Source organism: Sceloporus undulatus, chromosome 6 (genome assembly GCF_019175285.1).
Source record: "Sceloporus undulatus isolate JIND9_A2432 ecotype Alabama chromosome 6, SceUnd_v1.1, whole genome shotgun sequence".
In the NCBI taxonomy this organism is placed as follows: domain Eukaryota; kingdom Metazoa; phylum Chordata; class Lepidosauria; order Squamata; family Phrynosomatidae; genus Sceloporus; species Sceloporus undulatus.
Genome location: NC_056527.1, coordinates 126,978,753 through 126,995,749, shown reverse-complemented (window position 1 = coordinate 126,995,749; position 16,997 = coordinate 126,978,753). Strand labels below are relative to the sequence as shown.

Sequence of the window (16,997 nt, the reverse complement as noted above, 5' to 3'; positions counted from 1 at the left end):
ATCCTTCCCTCCTTCCCTCCTTCCCTGCCTGTTTTAGATGGTCTCCCTCAGTAACTGGACACTGGATCTTTCCATGGATGTAGAGCTCTTTATATATGCTGCTTCTTGCTTTTTTCTGCAAGCCTTCCATACCCCCCCCCCCCACCCCCACTACCCTCAAAATGGGGTTCTCCCCCCCCCCCCCCTCCAGTGACTTTGCCACGGAATATTTGACCTGTGACTGCAACTTGCGCTGGGTCCTGGCCTGGTCAAAGAACCGTTCCATCCAGATATCTGACAACACCTTGTGCATCTACCCGAGCAGCTTACATGGGAAGCCGCTACGGAATACCAGAGAGAGCCAGATGCGCTGCGGTAAGGGCCCTGGCTGTTTACGTTGCATCAGAATTTGGGGAAGTTGCCTTTTTGGAGTGTATGTATGTCTTGAAGTCACCTATCAAATTATGGAAGTCCTATGAATTTCATAAAGTTTTCTTAGGCAAGGAATACTCAGAGGTGGTTTGCCATTGTCTTGCTATGAAATGTAGCCTACAACATCTGGTATTTCTTGATGCCAAGTACTAACCAGGCTTGACCATACATAACACCTAAGGTAGGGGTGGGCAAAGTGTGGCCTGTGAGTTGCATGCTGCCCACCCTGGACTGGAGTTTTTTGGCCCAAGGCCTTCTTGGGACACAGGGGCATTTCTGCCATGTTTTGTTCCCACTTCGGTCCAGGAGAGGCCTTTTTTGAAGCTGGACAGTGAGGGCAGCCCTCCAAAATCTCCTGAGTGGCAAAGACAGCCTTATAACCATAGACAGTTGACAGTGCTAAGGTATGACAGGATCTCGTGCCTTCAGGGTATTTAGGCTGTACAATTCTTCAAATTCTCCAGCCAGCATGGTCAATGCTCTGGGTAGAGTTCAATATTCCGATAGATAGATAGATAGATAGATAGATAGATAGATAGATAGATAGGCAGGCAAGTGGGATCTGCAACAACATAGTGCAGCTTTCATTTCAGGATGCAGTATATGCCAATAACTTCAGTAATATGGTTTGGCTTACACAGCCATCATAATGCAAATTCCCCTCTCCTTCCAACAAACTGTCAGTGGGCTCTCCCTATCCTCCTTACAGAAGGGGCTCCGGAGCTACACACCCACCATCTGATCCCATCTCTGCGGCAGGTTGTCTTCCAAGGTGACCGCCTTCCTTTCCAGTGTACAGCAACCTACCTGGACAATAGCACACACATTCTTTGGTACCACAACCATGCCCTTGTGCAGGAGGATGAACACAGCGGCATAATCCTGGAGGAGAGCCTTGTCCATGATTGCACCTTCATCACAAGGTACTGGAGCCTGCCTTAGCAGGTTAGAGAGAGAGAAAGAGAATGCTAGGCCCTGTTTAAGCAGCTTCCAGTCTCTACAGTAGGCTAGAGACATGCTGGGAAATAAAGCTGATAGGTAGATTGAGGACAGTATTTCTCCTCGAAGCACACACAGTGGACTGTCCAAGCCCTACAAATATTTTTTCAGGTAACATCAGGGCAGCATGGAGGCACTAGGAAAGATGTTTGTGGGTGAAGTGTACCCATAAGGAATACCAATGATTTTAGACTATTTAGCTACACTGCTCCTCAAATCACCTTTCCCAAATCCTTTTACCAGTGAGATCCTTTGAACTAGGAATCCTGTGAATGGAAGTCTGTGACCTCCTGTGTAGATATATCATGTGATACTATGTGGGAAGGGTGGTTGGCCTTCCACACCAGAACCTCCATTCAGATTGGCCCACTCATAACAGTTAGTTATGGGCCAGGCCTGCCTGCACAGTTCTTAGAATCATAAAACTGGAAGAGACCACAAAGGCCATCCAATACAATCCCTTACCATGCAGGAAAATAGCCCTTCTATTAAGGCCATGTATTGGGGTATTGGCTACTCCTCTTAATTTGATGTCACCTGCAGACTTCAAAAGCATGCCCTTTTCCCATCATCCTAGTCATTGAGGCACCCTGGTAATCACTTCTCTCCAGCTAAAAGAGGAGTCATTGGTGAGCTCTCTGTGGGTTTAACTGGTCAATCAATTACAAATCCACTAGCTGTATCTAGCTATTGTACTAACTTGTTTGCAAGAATATCATTGACGATCAGTTTATAAAAGCATTATCTGTCCTCAGTGAACTCATCCTGTCCAACATCCATGTCTCAGCCAGTGGTGAATGGGAATGCACCATCCTCACTGCTCAGGGCAATGTTAGCAAGAAAGTGGAGATAGTTGTGCTGGAGACGTCAGCGTCCTACTGCCCACCAGAGCGGGTTACCAACAACCGTGGAGACTTCAGGTAGGAATCAACGTGAGTCTGAGCTGGGGGGCTTATCCATAATGAAAATCAGGCCAATAAACCATGGACTGGTCAATCTGTGTGCAGGAAATAAAACTTTTTATTACTGATATTGTTTGCTATTATGGATGTTTATTGCTATAAAAATATAGTTTCTAGGTGGCAATCACTGATATTCCTCATCCTGGATTCCTAAATCCCAATCTGAAATTGATTTTCATGACTAGAACCTAGATTTCATGCTATGCTTCCAGTGTAAATGATCAATGATGAACACATCCGATCACTTGCACCTTTGTCTCAACCTCAACCCAGGTCTCCCCAGTTTGTCCAGCACTGTGACAACTAAGCTAGGACTCAGTATTTCACAGGACTCCGGCAGGAACTGTTGTATGAACGCTAGGATTTCTTCTCTCTTCTGCCCTCTCCTGCCTTAGTGGCTGAAATGCACGAAAGGCCAGATTGAAAAAGCGATCTCTTCCAAGGCTTGTTTCACTGGAAACTCTAAAAGGCATCTTAAACAGCAGAGCTTGGCAACTTGCTTTTAAAAGGTCTCCAAAGTAGATAGGTACTGTTGTAGTCATAACTGTAAGTAACTCTTTACTATCTCAGTGTTTAAAAGTAACTAATATAGATACTTCTAATTATTTTGAAAACGCACACATCCGATAGTAAAAGCCTATACTTTAAAAAAAAAAAAAGGTAACTAAAACAGTGCTACAATTATCCACCTGGAAAGGAACAATGTTATCTATTACTACATTATCTGCTGTAACATTACAGTCATTACGTACTCCAAAAAAAGTATTATCACTTCTTACTCTTATATAGATTTGATACACACAAACTGTGTATTTGTGATGAGTGACTTCCAAGCTCTGATGAAGAACAGTGTTTTTGTACTGAGAAGGCATCATTGGAAAGGAGTCCACAGTCTCTTGCAACAGTCACTGGGGATTTAAAAGCTCCACAATGAGTGATGAGATTGTAGAACAGGTTGTTTACCTGTAACTGTGGTTCTTTGACTGTTCATCTGTGAAGTCACACAACTGGGTATTTCCGAAGAAATACTCAGTTGTGTGATTCACAGAGACCACGAAGAAGAAACATGGAAACATTGGAGTTGGAAAGGGCCCCATAGGTCATCACATCCAACTCTTGGTTCATGCATGAATTCCAGTTAGAGTACCCCCAGCAGGTAGTTGTCCAGCCACTTTTTGAAGAAGCCCTAAGAGACCCTACCTCTCTGGGCAATTGGTTCCATTGCCAAACCACTCTTACTGTCAAGAAGTTCCTCCTAATATTCGGTTTAAATCTACACTACTGTAATTTAAATCCATTAGGCTTGGCCCTACCCTCTGGGGCAACAAAGAACAAGCCTGCCCCTCCTCTGTGGGTAAGCCCTTTAGATATGTAAAGATAGTGATCATGTTGACCCTCAGTCTTCTCTTCAGCATGCTGGATGTTTAGGTTTTGTATGGATGCATTGGTTGTTTCCCAAAAAATTGGAATTCGTTTTATTTGCTTTCCATCCTCCCTGGTGCTTTTCTTTTCGGAGGTGGCCACAGTCACCCCTTTTAGCAGAGGGGCTTGGCTAGGGGTGAATTGGCATTATTGGGGTGCCCCAGCTCCTGCTGCCTCAAGAGCCCCACAAGTAGAGAAGAAGGGCTGGTGGGGAGACATTGGGCTGCTCTGGCAACTGGGGCCTGGGAATGATTAAGAGTCTGTTGCGAGGGAGGCAGGCGAAGAGGCCCAGCTCTGGCAGCACAGACAGACTCCAGAAGCGGGAGGTGTTGGAATTTCTCTGGCAAGAGAAAAAAGGCTTATGGAGCCCGCTGTAACCTTGGCGGGGTCTTGATGGAATATAAATTACTGTGAAGTCAATGTGGCTTAAATTAACAGTGGGTCTGTCTTCTCTTCTTCTCTCTCCCCCCTTCTTCCCATCTCCACTACTGCCTCCTCCTCAACACTTTGTGTTAGCTGGATATGGCCTGGAGTGAGATGCAGAAGAAGTCCCCAGAGAGGAGAACAAGGTCCCCCCCAGTGTGTCTGACTCAACTGGGATTCCAGAAATGGTGGGGTGGTAATGGTCCTGTTGCAAGCAGTGCTTGCAGGCAGTGGGGTGGGGAAGAACAGCTCAGCAAATGGACTCCCATTCCAAAGGGGTCCCAAACAGGTCAGATAACACAGTGCCTCATCTGGGAAATGTTTCTGCTAAAGTGGAGCCTGTGAGAGTAAAAGGGAATGTAAAGGGGGCAAGCCAAGTAGAGCCTCCTGTCTCCCCAAAAGCAACTGTGTATATTGGAGCAGGGGAAGGAACGGATTCAGATGGGGACTTCTGAGACAGCAGAGAAGGGATTTAGTTCTCTTTAGTTCAATTTGCCCTCCTGTATCCTCAGTTTGGGAGGGACAGTCCAATTAATCCTCTGTCTGAGCTACTTTTAAAAGGTCCTTTTTTCTCTCCTTTTCTCCCACTTTCCCCCTTGGTCCACAGCTTAGTTCAATTGCTTCAAAGTGCAAGAGTAGTTGTACTCAAAACTCAGCAGGAGGGAAAGAAGAGGAAGGGGCAAAAGTAAACTGCTGCAGCCTCTCCAGGTTTATGTGTTTTTCATTAATACCTTTTGCCATCTTGACTACACTATGATGTTACTTAGTCACTCTTGTCCCTTTTGCATCTGTGAAAATCTGGAGGTATGAGAGTCGCCGTGTTGTAGTGGTTTGAGTGTTGGACTAGGACACTGGGAGGCTGGGGTTCTAATCCTCACTCAGCCATGGAAACCCACAGGACGATATTGGATAAGTCACCCTCTTTCATCCTCAAGGAAAGCAAAGGCACTGAACAAATACTGTCAAGAAAATGCCATGGTAGGTTTGTCTTAGAGTCACATAAGTCAGAAATTACTTGGAAGTCATACAACAGTATGCCTCAATACCAAAAGGTTCTCCATAAAGTGGGACATGCTGGTGGTAGGATACAATGTAGTAAAGGTTTTCATCAGAACATGACATAGGAGAAAAGTTTCCATCTGCCATTGCCACAGTCCCAGTCTAAAGTGGAGCCCTAGTTTACCCACATGTTAAAGAGTCAGAAGTTGTATTCACTAATTTATTATTTGGCAACCTGGCTGTCCCTTCAAGGAGCACTGCCCAATCTTTTTTGTTTCTAAAACGGTAGCAATTCCCCTTTCTCTTCACCCTTTGCATCTTCCTCCCCATTTTATTCTCATGAAAACCATCAGGCTGAAAGAGCACAACTGGACCAAGGTCACCCAATGGTTTCATCATGGCTTGGTGAGCTCTGGAACCTACATCATCCAATTCCCAATCCAACAATCAAACCATTGCACCACTCTCAGCCACCATAGATTTGTAATGCATAGAGAAGTGTACACTCGGGATGATTTTTTTCTGACACGTGATGAAAAGTAATTTTTTTAATGGAGTGATCTCTCCCTGATTTGATACATCTATTTTAACAATGTCCCCAGTGGGATGAAACCATCTTTCAGTTGAGGCAACTGTGTTCCTGGGCAAATCACTGGGAGAACTAAGGAGGGAACTATGGCTTTGTCTTTAGCATGAACAATGCAAGAAATAAATGTCTGTATTTGGGAAGCCATGTGACCAACATATGTCTTCTTTCAATTCATCCAGCTGTTGCTGCTGGCATGGGAGGGAGCAAAGGGGGTGTATGAAGAGTCTTAGAAGCCAGATGTTGAAGCAGCTGGGCCAAGTGTTCAGTTCTAGGGAGGGAAATAAATTACCCCATAAAAACTCTTGGCATCTGCTGTTTTCTTCTTGCTGAGAGCTCCAAGGAATAGCATGAAGGCATTCCACTCACCTCCCTCCCCCATGATGGAGTTTTATCCTTTACAGATGCAAAAATCTGTCTCATTCCCTATCATTCTTCTCTTTGCAATTGCATCCATTGGGATCTGATTTCTTAACAGTTACAATATGCACTGTCTTCTTCCCCAATTTGGTTTCTTTTTTCTGTGTTGAATGATGATGATAGAGGTGGCTGTGGACACTGGGAATTGGTGTCCAATACAGTTGGAAACTACTAGGTTGGGACTTGAAGCCAAAGTGTAAGAAAGTTACTCCTTTTTTGAACAGGAACTCCTAAAATCACCCATTCAGCATGGCCACTAACCAAGCTGCCCGGGGGATTCTGGAAACTATAATCCAAAATAGGAATCTTTCAAACTTTGGGGGAAACTTAAATTCCTATCTTTATTCTGTATGGCTTTTTCTAGGATATGCCTGACAGCAGATCTTTATTTCACATGCTGGAACTGTCCTGATTTGGCAGGGACAGTCCTGTTTAGTCCTCTGTCATCCCACTTTTTCAGCTGCTTTTGAAAGGTCCCATTTTCTCTCTCTTCTCCCCCCCCCCCCTGGTCATTTTGTCCTCAGCTTATTTCAATTGCTCCAAAGCAAACTGATCATGCAAAAATAGTTTATACTTACCTAACTCAGCTGTGGGAAGAGGAGAGGAGGAACTGAATCTTGCCTCTCCCAATAGACTCAAGCAAAATCAAGCTGGTACAGTTTCTCCAAGCTTATCTGTTCTTCATTCGTGATGTTTGCCATCTTGACCACACTCTTATACTGCTTGGCTACACTTGTCCCAGTTCTCATCTGGGAAATGTTGGAGGGTGTGTTATACCAAGAATGCAAAGGATGGACGTAAAGGAGAATTTTTGCCATTTAGGAAACAAAAGAGTTGGATATGCGATTGGCTGGGGAATGAAGGCTGGCTCCTTCCCTCCTCTTCCTCATAGGCCCCCTCCAGCCCTCTTATATCATACACAGAAACTCAGGGGGGCTATGCTGAGTGGATGTAGTACAGTAGGGAAGGGGGACCCCAAATTTTGAAGAAGCATCTTCCACAAATAGAACCTTTTTATGAATGGAGGGTGGGTCCTGGAGAGGGAAGAGTAGGCTGATATGTAAAATATGGGGATTTCAGACTGCAGATGGAGAAACCATTTAACTCAAATGCATCTATGCATTAATCTGAGAAAAGGAAAGAAATATCTGTGTCTTGGCATTCTTGAGGTGCTAGTTTCCAGTTGATTGATGCTATTTCCTTTCCATGCAGCCTAGTATCCAAATACAAATCACATCTGATTCTGAGCGTGAGGCTAGATTTCAAGCTGACTTGTTTAGTAGTCCTAGAAACAGAGGTTTTGTAATCCTAGAAATCTGTGGTGCAAAGCAGAACCGCTTTAGGGGAAACAGCAGGCTCATTCTCATAGGTTGCCTTCTTCATCTCTACCTTTAGATGGCCACGGACTTTGGCGGGCATCACAGCTTACCAGTCCTGCCTCCAGCATCCCTTCACCTCTGGGAATGGTGGGCCCAGCCGTGAGAAGCAAGCATGGAGGCGCTGTGACCGCACAGGACGCTGGGAGGAGGGGAACTATTCCCACTGCTTGTACACCAATGATATCACCCGTGTTCTCTACACCTTTGTTTTGGTGAGCTGACGTAAGCAAGCGTCTTCTTCTGTGTCAGGGCTAGGAAACTATTTTTGGCCTGAGAAGGGGTTTTCTAAGAGTCTGGGGGTTATTCTCTGCGAAAAGTCTTAGGCCCCTTAAGCAGAGAACACTAAATTTCTCAACAGATTGCTGCATTGTTACATCTGGAAAAATCTTTTAGGTGCTGTATAGGTAAAACTCAGCCAGTTATAGTCAAAAAGAAAAAAAAGTTTTACCTTTGCTTATTCTGTTGCTTCATTGTAAGGGAAGGGTGATCTGTAAGCAAGCTCAATGGGACAGCTGAGCAGGTTTCAGCCTAGGTAGCTCCTCAAGTTATAAATGAAACACTGTTGTTTAAAACCAATTCTTGGACCTTAACTGGCTGTAAAGCCCACCGACACTCTTCTCTGTTCTCCCAGATGCCCATCAATGCTTCCAATGCACTGACCCTGGCGCACCAACTGCGTGTCTACACAGCCGAGGCTGCAAACTTTTCGGACATGATGGATGTCATCTATGTGTCTCAAATGATTGAAAAATTCACTGGTTATGTGGACCAGATTAAACAGGTAATAACATCATATGAGACTCCCAACATGTTATGCTGTCCATTCCCATCCCATCAAAAAAGAGGGGGAAAGCATCCTACCTGCTTTGATTCCTTCTACAATCTTTTCTCTAAATTGTTTTTAAATCACAGAGAGTCCTAAGTCCCATAATGATGAAAAGTAAAAGTATAAACTTAGAGGGGAAACGGATGGAGGAAATGGTTGCTCTATCTGTTGCTAAAGATCTCCAGGTTTTTTTTAATAGCCACATGACAGTCCCCCTTTCAAAGACCATCCAGCACCAGTATATACATATATTCCTACCTAGAGGTTATATATATTGGCCAAATTGCCTATCCTGCTGCCTTCATCCTTTCTCCACTGGCTGCTGGCTGGAGATATCCATATGGAATGCTTTTCCAGGAAGGTTCCAACTGGTAATTAATGAGAGTTTCTGTGGTGGAAAAATCTCACATTGTTGCAAGAGTTTGGACAGACTTCCAATGAAGTATCCTTAATATGTACAATCTGAAATTTTCCTGTAATTGAGGAAGGGAGGCTGTGTAATTTGCAACAGTTGCATTGTGATGGCCTTAACTAGGAAAGAGAAGGAAGGAGCAAAACTATAGAAAAAGAGAAAACATAATCAAATAAAGGACTGCCATGAGAGTCTGGAATACTATATATGGAATTGGAGGAGCGCCATTTTGTTCTTCACACAGGCAGCAAAATTTCTTGGGTCTGGCCATGTCTTCTTTTCCTGTCCCGCTTTTGTCAGATCATTTGGGATGGTAAACCTGCAGAGTAGAAATGATCTTCCTTCTTAGTGTAACACATTGTATTTAAACAAATATTTAGCTACAGTCCTAAGGCTTTCTATCAATGCCTCACCTTCCAACTTGTCTGCTTTTATCCAGCTCATGGATGTCATCGTGGAGATGGCCAGCAATATGATGCTGGTGGATGACCACGTTCTTTGGATGGCTCAGATTGAGGACAAGGCTTGCACCAGTATTGTTCGCTCTCTGGAAAAGATTGCCAGCTACACCCTCAGCGCTAATTCTCAGCATGTGGCCGTGGTAAAGATCCAAGCTTTTCTGGGATGGTGAGCTCAGAAAGGAGTACAGAAAGTACAATGCTCAGCTGAAGGGGTTGCTAGTCAAGATTGAAGGGTATGGACACAAGTTTGGAGGAGAAAGGAGCTGGGCATACAGCTTGAGAAGTACTGTACTGGTAAAGTGGGAAAATGTCAGTCTTAGATGGTGAGAGACGAATTGTAGATTGACTAGTACCAAAAAATACAGACAGAGCCAGGATTTTGGCAACTGCTACAGACCAGCTGTTGAGGGCCAAGTGCCCTGGCAGAACCCATCTGTGTTGAGGGTTGACCTCAGCTTTGGGCTTATTTGGTGACAATAGCTAGGAACCTGCCTGCCCTCTTGAATTTTCTACAGTGCCCCAGAGTGATGCAGGGCACTATGAGAGCTTAAAATGGTGAGTGGCTTCAGATGCTACTATTAGAAAACCTTAAGCCAATGGAAGTAACACGTGATGGGTGCAATGCACAACACAGGGCATATTGCTAGAGAACCCATCTATCTTGGAGCTAACTCTGTTCAGGAATGGCTGTAACAAGAAAGTTTTATGTTGAAATGGAAAGAAGACTGCATTTTGAGTGGAGGTGAATCCAAGATGATGTGATAACCAAGCTGTCCTGATTCCGATTCCCACAAAGCCTGTGGTTTTGCTGTGTTGATTCTCCTGAAATATATCGGTTTGCTTTGACAGAACTCCAGGAATATCGCTTTCGAAGCCTACCTGATCAAGCCAGACAGCTATGTGGGCCTGAGGTGTACAGCCTTCCAGAAGCAGGAGATGATGCTTGGGGGCCGCTCCCCAAGGCAGGAACGGTACACCGAGCCCTTGTCAGACCAACAACTTAAGTTCCGGTGTACAACAGGCCGTCCAAACATCTCACTGGCCAGCTTCCACATCAAGGTGAGGTGGAGGTGGGGAAGAAGAAGGGGAAGAACACATCCTAATGGATGGAATGAGCAGAGAAGGGACCCATGTGTTCTTTGCTTGGGCAGGACTGAGTGCAAATGAACTGAATTCTGGGAGCCTTCAGCTTGCACTAGACTTAAAAAGGAAACTCTATAGGAGTAGCAGGGATGGATAGATCTATTGAAGGGAGATCATAGCTTAATGGTGGAGCATAAACTTTTCATGCAAGGGATTCTAGGTTCAGTCCCAGATTCAGACTCCGCCATTTTTAATTTTAAAAGATAGCAGGAAAGATTTGTACCTGAAAGCTTTGAGAGAGCTACTACAGCTTTGAGCCTTCAACACTGGGTTAGAAGGACAGTAATCTGACTGGGTTGAAAGGCAATTTGTTTGCATGGGTATTGAACCTTATATTCACCAGGGTGGGATGGGGCTACTCTGGTTCTGTCACTGACCCCTTGGTTCCCTGTCCCATCAGAACAGCATTGCTCTGGCCTCCATTCAGCTGCCTCCTGGCCTCTTCTCCCCACCAGCACCTTCCCACCCTCCACCTCTCCTATGTAAGCTCCAGTTCCTGGTGTTCCGCAATGGCAAACTCTTCTGCAGCACTGGAAACTCTTCACACCTGGCTGATGATGGCAAACGGCGCAGCGTGGCCACACCAGTGATCTATGCAGGAACACGTAAGAGCCCAGTTGCAGTAGCAGGGAAAGGTTGGCGGGAAGTGCCTAGGGCAGACATCCCCATCAGATGTATTTGGGCAGCATCTCCCTTTAGCCCTAGAAAGCATGAGATGATGGGAGCTGTAGTCCAACACATCTGGACACCACCAGGTTGGGAAAGGCTGGTCTAGACAGTATCTGTGGACTGACATGGTGGAATCTAACCCACCTAGGCCTAAATGTATATATTAAAAGTACATTTCCAAGAAAAGATAGAAGAGGGGTTGCGTTTAAGGACCACTGCTGTATATTATAGTAAAGTGATTCCCCAAACATAAACTATTGAATAGCCAAAAGAGCATCAAGCATATGCAAAAGGGAGGTAACAACAGGATTCGGAAACTCCAAGGTTAGCAGAAGAACAAGAAATATTTAGAGAGGAAGAAAGGCAGACAGCTGGGTGGGACATGGGAGAGAAGTGTGGGGAAAACCCAAACATACCAATGAGAATTCAGCATGTTTGTTAGGTATGGAAAGTTGACGGATGGAAATGGAAAGTTGACAGTTGGAAATGGAAAGTTGATGGTTGGAAACTGGAGGGGCAATAACAATGCCTGGGAGAAAAACATGAAAAATGTAGCAAAAAACAATGAAAAGAGCACTGTTTCTCTGATTTAAGAATGAGAATATGAGGACATTAACACACAAGACTTTTAAACCAAAATTAAAGCTGGAGAACAGAGTCTTTGGCCATATATATCAAACAACTCTCTCTCTCTCTCTCTCTCTCTCTCTCTCACTCCCTCTCTTGTTGCTGGTTTGCCTTTAAAGCATTGGTACAGTATCCCTTTTCATTAATGGGCAAACCCATCAATAAGCTCCCAATACCATTGATTTCCAATTAATCCTTGGTATAATGCATCCTTTCCACTGTAGTTCTGATACTGGGCAGTCACATGTTGTCAGGAAGTATGCTTCTCTTCCTTGCCCCCTCCCCCTTGCTATTCCCAAGGAGGCTGTTTTCCTTTCTTCTCCCCCCCCCCCCCTTCTTTTCTTTTTAATTTTTAAAAACTATATTGCATTAACTTAACTCTGCAATTGAATTAAAAATTAAAAATAAAAACCTCAAAAGGGATGCCAGATGGGGCATAGAGCAGGAAGGCAGGGATGATATGCAGAAGAGAGAGCATGTGAGCACCAATTGCAAAAACAGCACCAATGAACTATTCCAGAGAAGTGTGATAATGAATGCTCCCAAACTGGCATGTTTCCGTTTCCTTAAGGAATGCAATTGCGGTGAGACAGGAGACTCATATGGTAATGCCCATAGGCTCAGTTCTCTTCCTGAAGAGCTGCAAAATCTGCCACTTTTCTCTTTCTCGGAGCCAAACTACATGTGACATGAGAATCTAAAAAAAAAAAAGATTTAAAAAGCAACCATGGGGTGGAGGGAATGAGTTGACTTTGGCAGTACTGCTTATGAAGGGTTATGTTTATATTCATATATAGATAGAAAGATGGATAGATAGATAATGGGGCTGAATCTACCTGGGTAGCAGGATCTATCATCCATACATAGATGAGTTCTGCCCAATTTTAGGGGCTCTCTGATCCATTCAGTAGGTTCCCCTTGCCCTTTGTGTAGCATTTTCAGGGGTCTGGAAGGACTGTGAATAGGATTGGGTAAGATGTTCACATGTGCCTACCCAGTTGCATGTGCCTAACTTTGGATCCAGCCCAATACATTTGCGTATTTTCCCCCAGAGTGCTGTAGATGGAAAATGGCACTGAAATGATTATTTGACAGATTATTGTTTTAATCTTTTTCCTCCTGAGTGCCATTTTTCCAAACAAAACCATGTTCCCCTCAACTCTCTGAAGTGGGAATTAGTCCTGCCAAAGCAAAAAGAAGGCAAAATTGTGGTGTCTGTATTCCCCCCCCCCCCCCCATAGCATTGTTGAAAGGGCAGAGAAGCAAATGGGATTTTAATCTTTGGAAAAGGACACAGGAAGAAATACAGCAAATTGGAACATGCAATGCCAGTTGAAAAAGCAGCCGTTGACTGGGTCTACTCTAGTCAGGGCTAACAACAGTTAGGCCATTGGATCCAATCTTGATTGACTGCTTTATGTTGATGTAACATGAAGCACACAGATTGCATGTTACATGGAACACTTCTCTACAGATGCATGAAGAGAGGTACTGCAGCTTGGCATTAGAACATGTGTTTTGGAAACTGAAGGCCCAAGGTTCAGTCTTTGACATCTCCAGTTTGAAGGATAAGGAGGAAGGTGACAGGAAGGACTTCTGCCTGAAATACTCTAGTCTAAAGCAATAATCTGACTTGGCCTCTTGAAATGTTATTATATTGCTGGGGGATCTCATTAGGCAGTTGCACCTAAGCAAAGTATAGTATAGCCACGTTAGTTTGGAATATCAGCATGCAAAGGGATCTTGCAGCACTAACTGAGATAAAGAAGTTGCAGCATAAGCATTTGTAAACTTGGTCTACATCCTCAGGTGCATGGAGATGAAGCAGAAAGAATGTGTCATATTAAGTTTAGTTTGAACTTTGGAGATTGCCTGTAGCCTCTTTACAAAAGACTCATCCTTCTCCCATTTCCAGATGGCTGTGGAGTGAGCAACCTCACAGAGCCTGTTGTCATTTCACTGCGGCATTTGGACAAGGGAGTGGACCGTGTGGCTGCTTATTGGGACTTTGATATTCTGGGTGGCTACGGTGGATGGAGAGTGGAAGGCTGCAGGATGATTGGCCTAGAATCCAACGTCACCACCATGAGTTGCCGGCACCTCAGTAATGTTGCTGTATTGATGGTAGGTATGGGATGAGATGGTGGGATGCCAGGGACTGAGAGTGGGTGGATTAGAGTAGTTCAAGTGTTCCTAAATGCTTTCAGGCACACCGCAACACTTGGAAGTAACATGTAAAATATTATGTAATGTCTATAGGTGATCAAAAAGCAAACCAACTGTACTCCTGGACTTCCACTCACTTTCTGTTATTAAAAATGTCTTTTTTTGAGCCTAAAATGGCCGGGGGGGGGGGGGGTAAATGTTGCAAAATGCCCCATATATTGCAACAGGGCAGTTGCAGGCAAACAATTTTTTCAATTTGTTTTTTTAGGGGGTGCAGCCCCATAGCTTTCCACAGTTGCCCACCTTTGGTGTATAGGGTTGTAGCCCAAAGAGACTTAGAGCCTTCACAGACCAGCAATAAAGGCTGACATCAGGGCGAAGTGGGGGCATGGCATCCATACAATGCACTCCCTGACTCCGCCCTGATGCCAGCGTGACACCATGTGCCCCACTGCATGGCAGGCGGCATTACAGCGCTCCTCTGGCGCTAGGTCCAGATGCAGCACCAAAGGAGCACCAAAAAGCCTCTGTGCCAGTGCTGGTGGCTATGGCACCCTTTCCACAGTGCAAAAAGGAGCCTCTTTTTGCGGCTTCTTTTTGCACCTTCAGCTACACTCCAAACAAAATGTGGCAAATGTCCCACACTGATTTAGCTTTACCTATCTGACATCACACATGAATGAACCATTTTCTCAAATGCAGGAGCTCAGCAATTTCCCACATGAGTCGCAGAGCCCAGCAGAAGTGCTGCATCCTGTCATTTACAGTTGCACTGCCCTCCTTCTCTTGTGCCTCTTTGCCACCATCATCACCTATATCATCAACCACAGGTGAGTATCCACTAAAGCTCTGCTTCAAATGGCTTTGCAATTCTCCATATGGTTAGGGAGAAGAACTGGAAGGAGAGAACCAAAGGACTGGCAGCTCCCAGTCCACTGACAGTCCTTTGCTCAAACTGAAGCTATCCACAGTTTCGTTTCATGGGGGGGGGGGGGGGATGAAGTGGGAGAGAAGCTAACCCAAGAATTAAACTTTTTTTGCTAATTCAATTTTATACAGAACTAAAGCTCACCTATTGAAACTTATACTTGCAGAAGTATTGGTTAACCATTTCCAGTCATTTCAACATGCTTACTCTTGTTGGGATTAAAACTGGATTTAGTTTATTATGTGTAGTTCAGTTCTATGCAGTGACATCGGTTTGTTGTCTTTTGAGGAAGGGCTGGATCTCAGTGAATGTCCCAGGTTCAGCATCTCCAGGCCTGGGAATAATCCTTGTCTGACACCCTGGAGAGCCACTGCCTGCCAAGGGCAGGTTAAGCTACCTTCTATCTGATCATATTATTTAACAATCTTCTTCAAAGCAGACAAGCTCTTGGTGCCCAGGGTACAATTTCCAGCCCTTGGAAGCTGCTACTGACTGCAGATACAGCCCTAAGAGGTCACATGTGGCCTGCATGCTTCCCAGTCCTGGTCTAGCCCAATATTGTCTATGTTGGTGGACAGAAGCTTTCCAGGGTTCTTTCCTATTGCCTTTTGATCAGTGATACCAGGGATTGAAAATGAGAACTTCTGCATAGTATCCTCCAAAATAACCTTATTTGCCTTCATCTGGTTCTGTTTTTCAGCACCATTCACATCTCACGTAAGTGCTGGCACATGCTATTGAACCTCTGTTTCCACATCGCCATGACATCAGCCGTGTTTGCAGGTGGCATCACCCTCACCAACTATGTTGCCATCTGCCAAGCAGTAAGTATGGTGAAAGGGCCCTATTAAGTTTGGGCCTAGAGCTCTTAATATGGACACTGTAGATGTCTTCTTCACACACACACACACACACACACACACACACACACACACCTTATGCAGTAAAAAGAAGAAACTAGCATTGTACACCAAGAGATGTCAGTGCACTGATAATGACAATCATCCAAATCCTTAGTAGCAGTGACAATATTCCTTTTGTAATTTGTGAGAGAAGCATGGGAGTGATGCTTTGCCATGAGTAATTTTATTTCTATGGGAGCATCTGTCTTGAAGATGAACAGTTATTGTGCATACACATACACATTTGTACACATTTTTTGATGATGATGGTGATTTTATTCATTTATATCACACTTTTCCCTCATATGTTATAAACCAAGGACTTACAACATATTGGCCTTGATTCACTAAGCCCTTAGTTATAAAGAACCACTTGCAGGCATACGCCATTACAGCACTACTCATTCCCCATGCAGACTAGCAACATATGCAATGCACATAGGCATACACTTGTATTGCACAATAGTGAAACAGCAATGTTCACATCTTCTAATAGGCATGTTCTCCTCCCTTACAGGTTGGCATCATTCTCCACTATTCCTCATTATCTTCACTTTTATGGATGGCAGTGATGGCACGAGTGATCTATAAGGAGGCCACATGGAAGGCACCACAGCTGCAGGAAGGAGAAACACTCCCACCAGCCCCACCCCCAATGCTACGGTACTGAAGAAGAAAGATAGTTGTAGGGACTGTAGATGTCAGGGTGGAACATAATGGCTGTTTTTCTCAATCCTGGTCCACCTAAGAAGCCCCAAATTCATTGCTGGGCATGGCTCTCATACTCTCTACAGCTTGAATGCTACAGACAGCAGCTTATTTGTCCCTTTGTATGGAATGTTTTCCAAGATAAATTCCATATCCAGGAGACAATTTCTGCAAGGATGGTTTTCTTTATATTTTCAGATTCTACCTAATTGCTGGTGGGATCCCTCTGATTATTTGTGGGATTACAGCTGCGGTCAATATTCACAATTATGGAGATCAGGAGTTCTAGTAAGTAATCACAACCTCTGGATTTGGATATTGTGGCATTAGGATGTTGTGGCTTAGAAAACTAGTAGAAAATTAAAGACAAGATCCTAGTTGACATTGGTGGAGCATAAAAGTCCATCAGTATAGTTATGCAGGAGGTCCAGGGGGCAGGACAATGAAGCACTGGAACCCTCAGCCCATCAGTGGTTGTTATCAATGGACCTGCTCTTCAACCACAAAGGCTCTCAGAGTGGCTTACAAAATTTCTTAGACAAGGAGGTGGTTTT

The 16,997-nt window shown here is 44.4% G+C and overlaps 1 protein-coding gene across 1 annotated transcript in view; it reads left to right on the top strand.

Moving 5' to 3' along the window:
* Positions 1–16,997, top strand: part of ADGRA2 (adhesion G protein-coupled receptor A2) — a 72,342-nt gene that overhangs the window by 48,610 nt on the left and 6,735 nt on the right. Inside the window, exons 6-18 of the mRNA XM_042474925.1 lie at positions 191–354; positions 1,121–1,334; positions 2,166–2,330; positions 7,618–7,813; positions 8,233–8,382; positions 9,279–9,440; positions 10,150–10,359; positions 10,844–11,048; positions 13,655–13,863; positions 14,608–14,735; positions 15,534–15,657; positions 16,253–16,398; positions 16,642–16,731. Of these exons, the coding sequence (XP_042330859.1) occupies positions 191–354; positions 1,121–1,334; positions 2,166–2,330; positions 7,618–7,813; positions 8,233–8,382; positions 9,279–9,440; positions 10,150–10,359; positions 10,844–11,048; positions 13,655–13,863; positions 14,608–14,735; positions 15,534–15,657; positions 16,253–16,398; positions 16,642–16,731 (2,163 nt within the window). The remainder of the gene's footprint in view (positions 1–190; positions 355–1,120; positions 1,335–2,165; positions 2,331–7,617; positions 7,814–8,232; positions 8,383–9,278; positions 9,441–10,149; positions 10,360–10,843; positions 11,049–13,654; positions 13,864–14,607; positions 14,736–15,533; positions 15,658–16,252; positions 16,399–16,641; positions 16,732–16,997) is intronic.